The 14,652-nt window shown below is 40.0% G+C and overlaps 1 protein-coding gene across 2 annotated transcripts in view; it reads left to right on the top strand.

The window, feature by feature from the left end:
* Positions 1–15: 15 nt before the first annotated feature.
* The window catches only part of FBXO11 (F-box protein 11), a 110,711-nt gene continuing 96,074 nt past the window's right edge, over positions 16–14,652 (top strand). For both annotated transcript variants that reach the window (XM_027966867.3, XM_042246209.2), the window contains exon 1: positions 16–1,041. In XM_027966867.3, coding sequence (XP_027822668.2) covers positions 813–1,041 — 229 coding nt within the window. In that variant the 5' untranslated portion in view covers positions 16–812. The remainder of the gene's footprint in view (positions 1,042–14,652) is intronic.

Genomic DNA, 14,652 nt, shown 5'->3' on the forward strand with positions numbered 1-14,652 from the left:
CGGCGGGGAGGGACCGACTGGGCGAGTGGTGGCTCCGGCGGTGTCAATGGCTCCTCCTGCCACGGAGCAGCAGCAGAAGCAGCGGCGACGGGGCTGAGGAGGAGGAGGAGGAAAGGCTCCTTTAAGGAGGAGGAACGACGACGCCTCTTTTTCCCCCTATCTCCTCCCTTCACACTCATTTCCCCTTCGCCCAGGAGAGAAGGGGGGGAGGAGAGAGAAGAGGCCGAAGAAAGAGAGAAAAAATTCCTCTCAGAAATCTCTTTCAGGGGGTGTGGGGGGGAGGAAGAGAAAAAAAAAAAAAGAGCCAGGCGCCCCCTGCTCCCTCCCTCCCTTCTCTCCCTCTCTTCTCCTCCTTCTCCCTTCCTCACCCGCCCGCCCACTCCCCCCGCCGCCGGAGACGCCGCTCGGGAGTCGGCGGGACCAGGGTCTGTGTCCTCAGCCGCCGACGCCGCGCTTCGCCTCAGGATCCCCAGGCGGGCGGACGCCCTTTCTTTCTTTCTCTCGCTCTGCCCGTCTTTCTGTCTCCGTCCCTCGCGGCCGCCCCGCCCGGCGGCCTCGGCCTTGCCCGTGCGTCAGGCCCGCCCGCCTGGCCTCGCTCGGTCTCTGTCTGTCTCCGCGGGCCTTTCTCTTGACTCGGGGTCCCGCTCGCCCCTCCGCCCTTACCATCTCCCCTTCCCCTCGCCCCCTTTCCTTCCTCCCCCCTCTCCCCACCCCCTTCTCCCGCCCCGGAGCTCGCGGTGCGTGTGCGTGTGTGTGTGTGTGTGTGTGTGTGTGTGTGTCCCTCCGCCAACGCCGCCACCTCAGCCCGGCAAATGAACTCCGTCCGAGCCGCCAACCGGAGACCCAGGCGAGTGTCGCGGCCGCGCCCGGTGCAGCAACAGCAGCAGCAGCCCCCGCAGCAGCCGCCGCCGCAGCCGCCCCAGCAGCAGCCGCCGCAGCAGCAGCCTCCGCCGCCGCCGCAGCAGCAGCAGCAACAGCCTCCGCCGCCGCCACCGCCGCCTCCGCCGCTGCCCCAGGAGCGGAACAACGCCGGCGAGCGGGGTAAGGCCGCGCTCCTTCCCCGCCGCCCGCCGGCTCGGGCGCCCGGCCGGCGGGACCCGCGGGGAGGGAGGCCGGGGCGGGCGGGGGCGGCTTGTGCGCCTGGAGGGTGGGAGAAGGGAGGCAGAGCGGAGGCGGGTCCCCCGGTGCCGCAGTGTCAGCTCAGCCCGGGCCCCGGCCGGCAGGAAAAGCCGCGGCTTCCCGACTCGCCTGGGCTCTTAGCTCAGGCCGCGCTTTGTTTGGTTTCGGGGGCTCGACACCCTCTCCCCTCGACCCATCCCTCTGTTTTTCGAGCTCGCTTACGGACCCCGCAGGAGTATGTTGGTGGGTGGGGGGAAGGCGAAGGGTGGGATCTCTCCTTTTTCGGCTGCCTTCCACGGGTTGGTCTCCTGTTTCTAATGGAAGATGGGGGGGACAACTGGGAGTGATCGGGTGGTTAGGGCTGGCTGGGGAACTTGTTTTTCCCCCTTTTCTCTGTTAGCCTCCCCCTTCCTGTGGAGGAGGGGAGAGGGGGAGTTGGAGTGGTCGGTGGTGTTGGCCGGGGAACTTGTTTCACCCGCCCCCCCCCCCCCGAGTCACGGGGTAGGGGGAGCGGCGACTCTTCTCCCAACCTCATAATGTTTGCTGCGCAGTTTGGCTTTAGTTACAGAACCCCTGGGAAGGACCCGTTAAATTAAGACCTTTAAATAAATAAATATAGAATCCATCGGCCATTTCCAGCCCCCTCCCTCGCGTGAGGTGCAGTTACCCTTCCGCTCTATCGACTCCCCTCTCGCTTGTCCTCCCCTAGCATACCCCCACGCCACCATGCTGCCCCTCCGTCTCCCAGTGGGATTTGAACGCCCCTTCCTTAGAATTGGCCCCTTGTGAGAGAGAGTGCGTGTGTTTGTGCCTGTGTGTGTTGTGTCCAGGGCCTAGTGAAATGTGTCATTTGGACCCAACTGTGCAGCTCTGTCTGGTAACCACCATTGTCTAAGGGCTGAGGCTCCCGGGGGTTGGATTCTTGCTTTAGCAAAATTAATGTTCAGTTCTACTTTGATGATGTTATTCGGGGAGGTTTCGGAGATGGGGTGTTGCACCTTGATCTCCAAATTTAACTATTCTGTTTATTAATCAGCTACTCTCAGTGGAGGTGGAGGTCAATACCATATTTATGTGTACGGTTGTTGTTTTAAGGAGGAGGGGAATTGTTAGGAGACATTTTGCGTGTTTTCGTTGGCGGATTAAGGTTAATTTTACGTGCGTTGGTTGTCACACCTCCTTTGGCTGAGGGAATTAAGATTAAATGCCTTTTGAAAATTATACATTCTTTCCTTAAAAATTGTTTCTTTGTTGTGCATGATCAAAATACCGAACAAATGAAAGAGGGAGATGATAATTGAAAAATAGTTTAAACGGTTTTCACTGGTTACTGTTACAGAAGTCCTTGTGAAAGCTATACGTTGCTTGAAAGAATGTGATCTTTCAAGCCAGTTAGAGGTCTTGTGCTACATTACTGGTAAATGTGTTTTAATACTTCTTTGATACATTTACAGGGGTTTTTTTGTTAATTAAAAGTACAGTTTCATCATTTCCTTTTGTATTTGCATATCAGGGTTCTCCTGTTTCATTCAAATAATAAAGTCTCAGAATTGACACTATATGTAATACAGTTGACTAATTTTTTTTTTTAAAGCAATGGCATTGGGTTGAAATTCTAGGGTAATAAGGATTCTATTGCTAGAAGTAAGCTTTTTCAAGATGTACTGATTTGTTAATTACATTAACAGTGAATCAGACTCTTGCAGCCAAAGTTAGTCTGATTGTTAAGTGTTAATTCTGAGTCTTTTCATTTGTGTGTATTTTCAACTTAGTTGAGGGTCTTATATTTGATCACTTTTCTTAATTTGTTTAAAATTATTAGCTTCTGAAGTCTATTTCCTTTTGAAGTAAGAGTGACTTGGTCACATGCCAGAGTGTCATTTTTCTTTTCATTGATATCCATAAACTGACTAAGATGTTCATGAATCAGAATTTCAGTATGTACCCAACCAAATGGTAAATCAGATTCACTGTAGAATTGTTGTTGCTTTGCTGCTGCTAGTAGAAACTGTTCTATGTTGGCACAGAGAGGAAAAGAAGTGCTGATTAGCCTTCAGGGAAAATGCTATGGGTCTTTTTGGAGGGCAAATAAATGGCCTTAAGATGAATTAAAAGACTAAAATTAGAAAAAGTTTGCTAGTGTTATGTAAAAAATAGTAATTCTTTGAAAATTGGCATTTTTAATTAATTTTAAATGTACAGTTTGCATAATGATCAGAAGCTAGCCAAGAAGAATACTCTTAACAGTTTTACAAAGTATGCAAAGTGTCACTATTTCTGGTTTGGATAGGAAAGGTTTGGTTGTTGTTGGTTTGAAAATGTACCTGGTTTCATAATTTTGAACAAGGTAATTAAGGAACCTACAGCTAAGCTTATGCATAGGCCCGTTTTAGTTTTTGCCAACTTTTAATGGATATGTAACTCTTGCATTAGAATTTTGGATAGAGTTACATAATAGTGGATCAGAGAGCTTTCAGAGTAGGGAACTGAAGTGAGACTCACTGTTTTAAGACAAGTTAACTCAATCTGTATATAAAATCACTTATTTCATGTAAAGAGTGGACTTTAGGCTTTTGAGTGGTAGTAAGTTATAGGAAAGTATTTTTTTCAAGCAAAAATTCTGTTGGAACTGGTTTTTAGTTGCTTCTTTGCCCACAGGTTAATTAGTCTTAAAAATTTCCTTGATACCTCCTTTTAAAATGTATATATGTTTGAGTGTTGTAATGGCCAGTGTTTGAAAAAGAGAGAAACAAACCATATGGAGTGAAATCTTATGAGGACTTTTTAAAGGCAGGAGATTTGCTTACACCCCAAATGGGAAATAATCAGCCTGGGTGTTCCATGGAATGCTGTCTTCTCGCATGTTATCTGAAACGGTCTGCTGTCTAAAGATGGAATACAAATCATTAGCATTTTTAGGCTTTTATTTTAAATCTTGGGTTTAGGATTTCACATACCACTTTTAGCTAGTAGAAAATAATTTGTGTTCCACATAGGAATCCTTTGATAATATATTCCAGCTTCAGTGAAACTGAAAGTATGTGGGGTTGGATTTTATATATTTTCTTTTAAAATCCTGAATGAGTTTTTGCAACTTGTTCTGCTGAATTTATCATGAAATCTGTTTGGCAGTCTTGTTTTAGAAATATATCTGAGGAACGCTTACACATCTGCAGACGTGCTATGTATTCTGAGCATTTTTAGGTTTTAGTTGAAATTGATTACTTTGATTAGGTAGTAAATGCACATGATTTAAAATTCAAAAGTCTCTTTCCTACAACTGCCTTCAGCTCCCAAATTTTCCTACCTGGAATCAACCTATTGATTACTATGTTACTAGTTTCTCATTTATTATGTTTTAATAAAAGATGGAGTTTGACTTCTGAAAATCTTGATATGAAAGTTTTGAAAAATAAGTGTAATTTGCTAGTTATTGGCAAATTCATAAAGTTGAAATGTTGAAACTTTAACTGGGTTATATATAGTTCAAGAATTTAATGAATTATAACAGTATATTAATGGATTTTGCTATTTCTAGTCTGAAATAATCATATAGAGTAAAAATGTAATCAGTCTCTGTATAATCTCCTATTTGTGAGATTAAAATCTCACCTATGATCCTGGATTTATAGTTGTTGCATTTTTTTTCTTTTATGTGAGCTTTTAAAATAATTTGGTGTATATATAGTATTACAGAAAATATTCCTTAGTGGCTGCATATTCTGTGGAGCAGTCAGGAAGCTCTTTAGTGTTCTAGTCATGCGTCCTAGTTACACTTTGCTGTGGAGTTGTCCTAGCCCATTATATTTTACCTGTCGGTTCTCCCTACTACTTACAGAATAAGGAATTTCTGCAATCTTTCCAGATAGAAGAATTCTGGACAAGGAATCTGATTTTTCCTCTTTTAGGAATTGAGTACCATGAGTCACTGCTCTTCCATCTTGTGGCTAACCCTTCGAAATATTTACATCCGTAAGAGGAATGCCACTTAGTGTGTGTGGTGGCGGGTGGGAGGGGGGGTGCGGTGCTGTTTTCTCAACACTTAAAAATTATTTGAGGAATAGAAATGCAATAGTGACAATACTGAAGTTAGAGTTCTGCTGGTAAGGCCTAAGGCCTGTCCCTATACTGCTTGCCTTTTGTTTTTTTTTTTTTTTAAACTGGAAATTCTGGCAAACCCAAGGAAAGGCTAACCAGCTTGAAGACCTATCAGGTAAGGCAAGAATGACCAGTAGATCTGACCTGTTAGTGAGAATCCCTGAACTTAAATTTGGCAGAATTCAAAGCTAGTGAGTATTTTCTGTCTTTTCCTCTGTTTGTTTTAATTTTGGAAGTAATTTATAATACTAAGTTATTTCACCTTGAGGTCTCTTACTGTCTTAACTGTTCTCTTTTTTATTCCTAGCAAGTTACTTGTGTTTTGTGTCTTATCTTGTCCCGTTGGTCTCTGAAGGGTTATTCTGTTTTAGACCTTCCATTTCTCAAGTTTATCAGTCATTGAAAGTGCATTCTTGTCTTCCAGAAAACTGGTTATGTGAGGTTGTAAGCAGAGTGCTCCCAAATTGTAGTTGTTATCCTCTGAAAGCAAATTTATAAAGGCGTAAAATATAAGGGATGAGACAATTGGAGATAGTATGTTGGGAAGAGCTCAGAGTTAGAGCTAACTAGAGGTAGGTGCTAAACTTAGCCATACCACTAATGAGCTGTGTGTGTGACATGGGGCAAGAAGTGTAACCACTCTGAGTCTTACTGTATTATCTCTAAAATTGGGATGGTAACACTTGTCTGACAGTAATTTAAAGATATGAGATAGTGAAGTACCTAGTGTATAGTAGATGCTCAATAAATAGCAGCTCTTTTAAATACTGAAAATAATAGTATGGCACAGAAGCAGCCACTTATAAACCTAAACCGAAGAAATAAAGTGTGTATGAGTCACCAGAGAGTTTCTGACATATCCCGAAATGCAGCCCAGGTGACGCGGCGTAACCTCAGAGAGACTGACTTGGAATTGTAGATCAGCAATCTTATACCTAATGAGTTGAAATATTCTTTGAAAAAAGAATAACAGAAGAAATGGGTATTTGGAGTAATAAACATGACTGTTTCTTAAGTACTAGAGTCTGTGCCAGATACTCTTCTTATATACTATCCTTCTTAGCAATTCTGTACGATGACTGTGACACAGCAGTGATCATACTTAGTAAGTAGCAGAGAATTTCAAAAATGATTTATATATCCTAGTCTCCATCAAAAGGAGATACTGAAATACATTTGACTGAATATCTTCATCATCTCCAGAGAAAAGAATCTCCTAACCCTTGCAGCACATCGGTCTCCTGTCCTATCCTACCTATCTGATCGAAGGCTGATATAGTAGTACGATGCCAGTGATAGTTAAATCATTTGGTTTCACATTTCTAAGTAGCTTTCTGATCATAATTTTACCTCATGTTTCCAGATGAGATTGCAGTGATTGGCCTGCATGTTTTTCCAGTTTGTTGATGAGATCACTAAGCAGTCATTGTACAAAGAAGGTTAGATTTCCCTTGAATTACTCATAAGTTATGAATAAAGGGTATTAAGTCATTTTTTAGCTCATAGTTATAGACTGGACTATTTCAGAAAGGAAAAAAATGTGAGTTAAATTAGACTTCAGTAGGAATTTTGGCAGATTTGTAGACTAAGTACTCTTCTCACCATAATTTGGTGTCCTTACATGCATAACTTGATGTCTTTACATGCATAGCTTGAGGTTTTTATATAAGTTTGGTTAATACATGTGCTTGAACTTAATCCTTAGAAAATAGAGAAATGAAACCAACTAACTTCCTTTATGTAATTTATTTTAATTGAAGGCAAATATTGAAAATATTTACTTTGAAAATGAATATGTTGTGTATTTTTTTATTTTAAAAGATGCGCAAGTAAGATAGTATGGTTAAAAGCAAACTTATATCATATCATGTAAGTTAGTTGCTTATTCTCTCAGGTTCTAAAAATCCAATTATCAAATGTTCTGCTTTTCTAGCAAATGGAAAATGGTATGACTGTGTTCAACAGAGGAGAAAACATTATTAAACGCTGTCAACTGGAGGCTAAACCTTAAAACATTAATGGGACTTCCCTGGTGGCCCAGTGGTTAAAACTCTGTACTTTCAATGTAGGAGGCATAGGTTCAGTCCCCGATCAGGGAAGTTCTGCATGCTGCATGCACTGTGTGGCCAAAAAAAAATTTTTTTTTAATGTATACTTTCACATCTCATTAGAGATGAGGTGCCATTCATCTTTTCTGTGAGGAAAGGCAACTTTTCTCAAAGTTTAGAAATAATTTGAGTAGTAGAAATGGGGTAAGAAACTGCTTTAAAATTATTTTTCTGGTAATGGTGGTAATCTAGCTTTCTTGTAGTGTACATTCCAATCCTCAGATGGTTGAGTTACTGCTGCTGCTAAGTCACTTCAGTCGTGTCCAACTCTGTTTGACCCCATAGACGGTAGCCCACCAGGCTCCCCTGTCCCTGGGATTCTCCAGGCAAGAACACTGGAGTGGGTTGCCATTTCCTTCTCCAATGCATGAAAGTGAAAAGTGAAAGTGAAGTCGCTCAGTCGTGTCCGACTCTTCATGATCCCATGGACTGCAGCCTACCAGGCTCCTCCGCCCATGGGATTTCCCAGGCAGGAGTACTGGAGTGGGGTGCCATTGCCTTCTCCAGATGGTTGAGTTGGGTTGTATCAGTCTTTGACTGCTGAAAGTTTGTGAGGAACTATGTGAATTCAGCCTTTGGTGTTGGTTTCTTTAGTACGATGTGTTGCTGGCTGACTTGAATCAGTTTAGCCTTTGCTGACTTTACTTGAGTTTAGATAAGAGAACTCTTTTTGCACTCAAGTATTGATTTTGTATCTTGCATCCATACTATATAATTGTGTGTGTATGTATACGTATGTATGTATGTGTAAGAACACAGGGCCTTATGAGGCTCTTAACACTTAGGAGTAAGCAAGTGGGGGAAAGGAAAGACATAGTCACCTATTGTAGCTTGAGGATTGGGTGTGTGTGTGTGTGTGTGTGTGTGTGTGTGTGTGTGTGTGTGTGTTTCCCTGGTGGCAGCATATGTTACTAGTAATTGATCTACATTTTTTTAAAAAGAAAATAAAATGTGAGTAGAATTTAACAATGGCAAATGGGAGTCATTCAAGTTTATATTGTGGTAGAGAAGATCAAAGAAGACTTGTTTAAATAAATGAGAATAGGTGAAGACAGTATATGTTGGAATTTAGTATTTTTGGCAAACTGTATGATAAAAGAAATTGTGGAATTGCTCATTTTTCTTCTTTATATAGAAGAACTTTCTTACAGTTATTAGTTAGAAGTGGACACACAACTTTGAATCACTGTGTCATACACTGAAACTTATATAACACACCTGAAACTTACATAATAGTTGTACATCAACTGTGCCTCAATTTTTAAAAAATTGTGTGTGTATGTGTCCTTAGACATGTCTGACTGTTTGTGGCTCCATGGACTGTAGCCCACCAGGCTCCTCTGTCCATGGAATTTTCCAAGCAAGAATACTGGAGTGGGTTGCCATTTCCTCTTTTAGGGGGTCTTCCAACCCCAGGATCGAACCTGTGTGTCTTGCATTGGCAGGTGGATTCTTTACCACTGTGCCACTTGGGAAGCCCCAGAAAGGTTGTGTGTGAGTGACTGATATCTTTTTAATCCTTTGAAATGGATTTGCAATTTGAAGAAACTGATTATTTGGTCAAATTTTGATACTTTAAGCCCAGTAAAATTGATAGGAGAAATAAGCAATTTGGAGAAAGACTTTGTAGGAAGGAGTGCTCTCTCACAGGCAAAATGAGCACATCAGAGGAGAGGGAGACTGGAAGTTTTTTTTCAAGAATCGCTTACGTTACATGTTTATTTTCCCTGATGAAGTACTTCTGAACCTTAGCTTTTTCTGAAGTTTTACTTTTTTTCCCCCAAAAGGATAATTTTGAGTTGGAGAAAAGAGAAAGAATTTGAGCAGGTACAAATGACAATATGTGTAAGTCATTTACATTAGCAGTGGTGATCTGGATTAGAAACTGTCTGTACATGAACAGAGGAGCCTGGTGGGCTACAGTCCATGGGGTCACAAAGAGTCGGACGTGACTGAGCAACTGAACTGAGCAACTTGCATATGGATATGAATATATAACTTTATATAATCTGTATGTGTATGTACTATATATAAATATAACTACATTTAAATTGTAGACATACAGTTTAAGTATTACAATTAAGTTGTAGAAATACAATTAGAAATTCTACAATTCAAGTTGTAGAAATAATTTTTATGAACTTTTTAAATCACTGATACAGCTTGTTGCCTTTTTGCAAAATGAACATGTCTGTGTTATCAGTAATGCCTAGATCAAGAAATAAAATATTACCAACATCCTAGATGGGCAAAACTTCTATTTACTTTATAAGAAATGGAAGATAAAACAGCTTTAAGACAAATATGGATATGGCCCCTTATGTTGTTACAACAATTTATTTCAGATACTAATGTTTTTCTTAGATATTTTCACTTGTGTATCCTTTAACATAGAGAAAGCAATGGCAACCCACTCCATTCTTGCCTGGAGAATCCCATGGACAGAGGAGCCTGGTGAGCTACAGTCCATGGTGTCACAAGAGTTGGACATGGCTGAGCAACTAACACACACACTTCCTCTAACAATCCAATGTTAGGAAGCTTACCCATCAACTTAATATGCTGAAGTTTTCCCCAAAGATCATTGTTGTTTCGTCGCTAAGTCATATCCATCTCTTTGAGGCCCCTTCACTGTCTCCTGAAGTTTGATCAGATTCATGTCCATTGAGTTGGTAATGCCATCCAACCATCTCATCCTCTGTTGCCTGCTGCTCCTTCGCTCACTCTTTCCCAGCAACAGCAACTCTTTTCCAAAGAGTCGGGTCTTCCATCAGGTGGCCAGAGTGTTGGCTCTTCAGTGTCATTCCTTTTAGTGAATATTCCTTTAAGATTGACTGGTTTGATGTCCTTGCTCTCCAAGGGACTTGCCAGAGTCTTCTCCAGCATCATAGTTCAAAAGCATAAATTTTTCTGCCAAAGATCATAGGTTAGGTTATTTTGAGGAGAGGGGAAATCTTGTTTTTTATATTTAAGAATTTTTAAAACTAATGTGGAGCTTAATATGTGATTCTGAGTCTTCATTCCAAAAACTGCTGTTTCTCTTTACTACTGCCATAAATATTTTTGATTCTCCATTTCAGTTTGTAACTACTTTTTCTAACTACTGTTACTAGTTCACACTGTTTCTAACTACTTTTTTAAACTTGTCGTTTTAACTCCTGTGAAAATATTTTGATATTGCTTAGTCAGTTATTTCATTTTATTTCTTTTTTTGTGTAGTTTGTCATCCTTTGTTGTCTTACATTCAACTTATTTTTAAATTATAAAACTTTCACAGAAAAATTGTGGCACATTTTGCTTTCAGAATTGTATTTTTAGTCCTTGACCAGATCTCTTCATTCCTTTCACATAGGAAGAAGGTGTAAAAGTGCCTCTGCCAGCATCATTGATAAGTTCTTCATCAAGTGAAAGCTTGTGCTGACGTGCTAGTGATTTATAAGCTTGTACACTCTATGATACAAGTACCCCCTGAGAATGACAGATGGCCTCTGTTCTTAAGGAACTACTTGCTTGAAACTGATGATACAGTAGCCTTAGATACCAGAGGAGTAAGAGATTTCGTTATTTCATGTCTGCTCTTTCAGCACTTAACAGTCCGGCGTTAGTACCAACAGTTGTTCTTTCTTGTCTGCAACAAGCAGTGTGAAAATTGTCACCTTCCTTTCTGTTTTATCTTATTATTTTAACATATAGCCACATTCAGTAATTGTTGCTTGTTAAATTTGGTAGGGATAGGAGCTTTTCAAAGTGGCTTTCTTATACTTTTTTCTGCAGTGGTTTCTCATTTTTGCAGTAGTTTTTTTTTTTTTTTTTTAAATTAGGAGATTTTAAATAAGTTGACTCTTGAAATGCTCTGAAACCCTTCCTGTATCATTTGCGTTACCAATATAAATCAGCAAGATCTAAATTTGGGTGGTGGTACTGTTCTAGAGACTGAATGTAAATAGCATTTCAGATCAAGATGTCTTGTAAATAAGTGGGTTGATACTGTTTTCATTGTCTTCTGGTATATATTTTTAAAGAGTGAGTGTGTGTGTGTATCTGGCATTTCATTTGTAACTTTATCATTAGACAGTTTGCAAGACCAAAGTCTCTTAGTGGATTTTTCATTTCAGTGCTATTAAGATAAAGTTTTGTTATGACTCCCTACTCTTGACTGTATGTTTTACCCTTTAGTTATTCATTGAATTACCTTTGTGCCACACTTAGAAAGTTACTGCAACCTAAATATTAAGCCAAGTTGTGGCGCTTTGATGTAACTGAGAAAGAAACATGTACCAAGTAAAGGAAACTACTCAGAATTGGAGTCATTCATCTTGTTTTCATGGTATTTGTCCTTCTTCATTACATTCATTGTTTTGCCTTACATCCAGAAACTGAGAATAGGTTAAAGTTAGATCGTGTTGCTAGAATTTAAGCTCAATTGCAGAAATAAACAACACTTTCAGGTTTTTCATAGCATCTGTAATCCCACATACTTAGTAGTTGTAACTCTCAGGATGCTTTGTTGGATTTTTCTGATTCTGTCTCAGTATCTCTATTGCTGTTTCTCACAGGGAACCTGTTCTCTGTTTCTGAGTTATTTGGTTTGAGAACCTATTAGCTGAAGTCTTTAATGCTGAAAAACTGAGCTGGGAGATCTGGAGGTAGTGAATTTAATCTGAGTCTGTAAAGTTGTCTGGTTTTAGAGGGCTAGAAAAATGTCACATACCAATCATAGACATAATTTGATAACATATGCATAAACAGCAATACTGGGAACATGTACTTTGATATTGTGAAGTGTCTAAAATTGTTTGGTAAAATGTTAACAATAATGTCTTAGGATAATGGGGGTGAGGTGATTTTTTTAATTCTTCATGTAATTTTTTGTTTTTCAAAGACTGTATGGAATCTGGAAGGGGGAGGAGTATGTGTGTGTGTTTAAGAATTTAGTAGTTCTAATTGTGATGTGAAGTTCTACTTGGTTTGATGACATAGTCCCCACGTGGATCATTTTAAATGTGAATAAAAGCTTAAAACTACATTTTTCAAGTGTGTTTTAAATGCTTGCTTATGGACATTTTGGGTTTTTATATTCGTTATAACTTTAGGATAGTTATATAACTGTATCATATATAGGAAATGAGGATAACTGATGATCAGAAAGTCAGAATTCAGAATTTAAAACAAAATTTGATATTTGGAAGTTTGAGCCAATGATTCTGTCTTTCCAGGATGTCTGTAACAGTAGATTGTGGTAGTAAATACATAAAAATAAAATTTCAATTTGCATGCCTGACTGAATGATGAAAGATGGAAATTTAGTGTGCAAACGAACTGAATAATTAGGCGAATAAAAGATTTATTATTGTTCACAACAGATGGATGCTTGTTTTGTACCCTGGTGGTAAGGGTTCATGACTATTTGATAATTTTATATGGGAGAATATTTTCTTTTCATAAAACTGGTATTAGCACTGAAGAAATTAATGGCTATCAGTTAATTAAGTTCAAACAGAAATTGCTAAGGGAAATCGTTTCATCGTTGCCAGTTTTTTAAAAAACCACATCCTTTCCTTTCTAAGATATTATATTCACAGAAGTTTTAGATTGTGGGATCTAATGAGTTTGGGAATGAATAAAAACCGGGCAATGTCTTTCAAAAAATATTGACCTTTGAAGTTTAAATCTAGTAATTAAATTCAGAATTAACTCATCTCAACGCTCACCTGACTAGTCTTCTGATTTCTTATAGTCTTTATAAACCTAAACCAGGAGAAAACAAGCATTTTCCTCAAAATACACTAGAACTTTCATTGAATGGGGTGAACTGTTCGGCTTTTTTGTTTTGTTTTTATAGTTCAGTTCAGTCGCTCAGTCGTGTCCAACTCTTTGCAACCGCATGAACCTCAGCACGCCAGGCCTCCCTGTCCATCACCAACTCCTGGAGTCCACCCAAACCCATGTCCATTGTGTTGGTGATGCCATCCAACCATTTCATCCTCTGTCGTCCCCTTCTCCTCCTGCCCTCAATCTTTCCCAGCATCAGGGTCTTTTCAAATGAGTCAGCTGTTTGCATCAGGTGGCCAAAGTATTGGGAGTTTCAGCTTCAACATCAGTCCCTCCAATGAATACCCAGGACTGATCTCCTTAGAAAGTGAAAGTGAAGTCGCTCAGTCATGTCTGACTCTTTGTGACCCCATAGACTGTAACCCGCCAGGCTCCTCTGTCCATGGGATTCTCCAGGCAAGAATACTGGAGTGGGTTGCCATTTCCTTCTCCAGGGGATCTTACTGACCCAGGGATCGAACCCAGGTCTCCTGCATTGCAGGCAGACGCTTTAACCTCTGAGCTGCCAGGGAAGCATATGGTTTATGGCTTCCCAGGTGGCTCAGTGGTAAAGAATCTGATTGCCAAAAGGAAACGCAGGAAACTTGGGTTCAATCCCTGGATCATGAACATCTCCTGAGGTAGGAAATGGCAACCCACTCCAGTATTCTTGCTGGGAGAATCCCATGGACAGAGAAGCCTGGTGGGCTGCAGCCCATAGGACTGCAAAGAATTGCACACAGCTGAGCATGAACATACGCTAATATGGTTTAAGGCAAATCAGTCATTAAATGTAGATTCTAGGTAATAATCAGCATGGTTTTATGAAGAACTGATTACAGATAAATGTAAAGTATTTTTCTGTACTAGTGACTTTTGGTAGTTGAAGAGAGAACAAGAACAACAGAGCCAGATTTAAATAAAACATTTTATTCTTTTATGAAGGAGTCATATTGATGTTGTGGCAGTTGGGAGAACTTTTTAAAAGTTGTATTGTCTGGAATCTACAACTTTTAAAAATAGCGCTAAACATTTGGAAATAGATACTTACTAAATGGTTCTTTCTATTTCTTTTCCCTCTCCTGGACTCAGATTTGTTCACAGAATCACTGATTTAAGTGACTGAGCATATTAACTTCATGGATGAGTTCTTGAACGGTGATAAGGTTGAGTACTTAAAAAACTGAAAATAGAAGTCAAATTATTTTGAGTAGTCTAAGAAAAAAGGAATAAACAAATGGCTTCAATCTTTGTAGAAATAACCAAAAAATGAGTAGTAACTAAGAAAGGTTGAGCCAAAAGAATTAAGCAGAAAGTGATTTGGTATATAGTTCAATGAATCATCCTAACGTATGTGTGCACATGTAAACACATGGTATAGTATCACAGTAGTTTTGGAATGGTTGGGAAAAAACATGTATTAGGAAAACGTGTTATCTTAAAGAGGAACAAGCTAAGTGGTAAGTTAAGAATTACTTTCAGGGAAAGTAAAAAACTGTTTCTTTTAAAATTGCAT

Source organism: Ovis aries, chromosome 3 (assembly GCF_016772045.2).
Source record: "Ovis aries strain OAR_USU_Benz2616 breed Rambouillet chromosome 3, ARS-UI_Ramb_v3.0, whole genome shotgun sequence".
Lineage (NCBI taxonomy): Eukaryota > Metazoa > Chordata > Mammalia > Artiodactyla > Bovidae > Ovis > Ovis aries.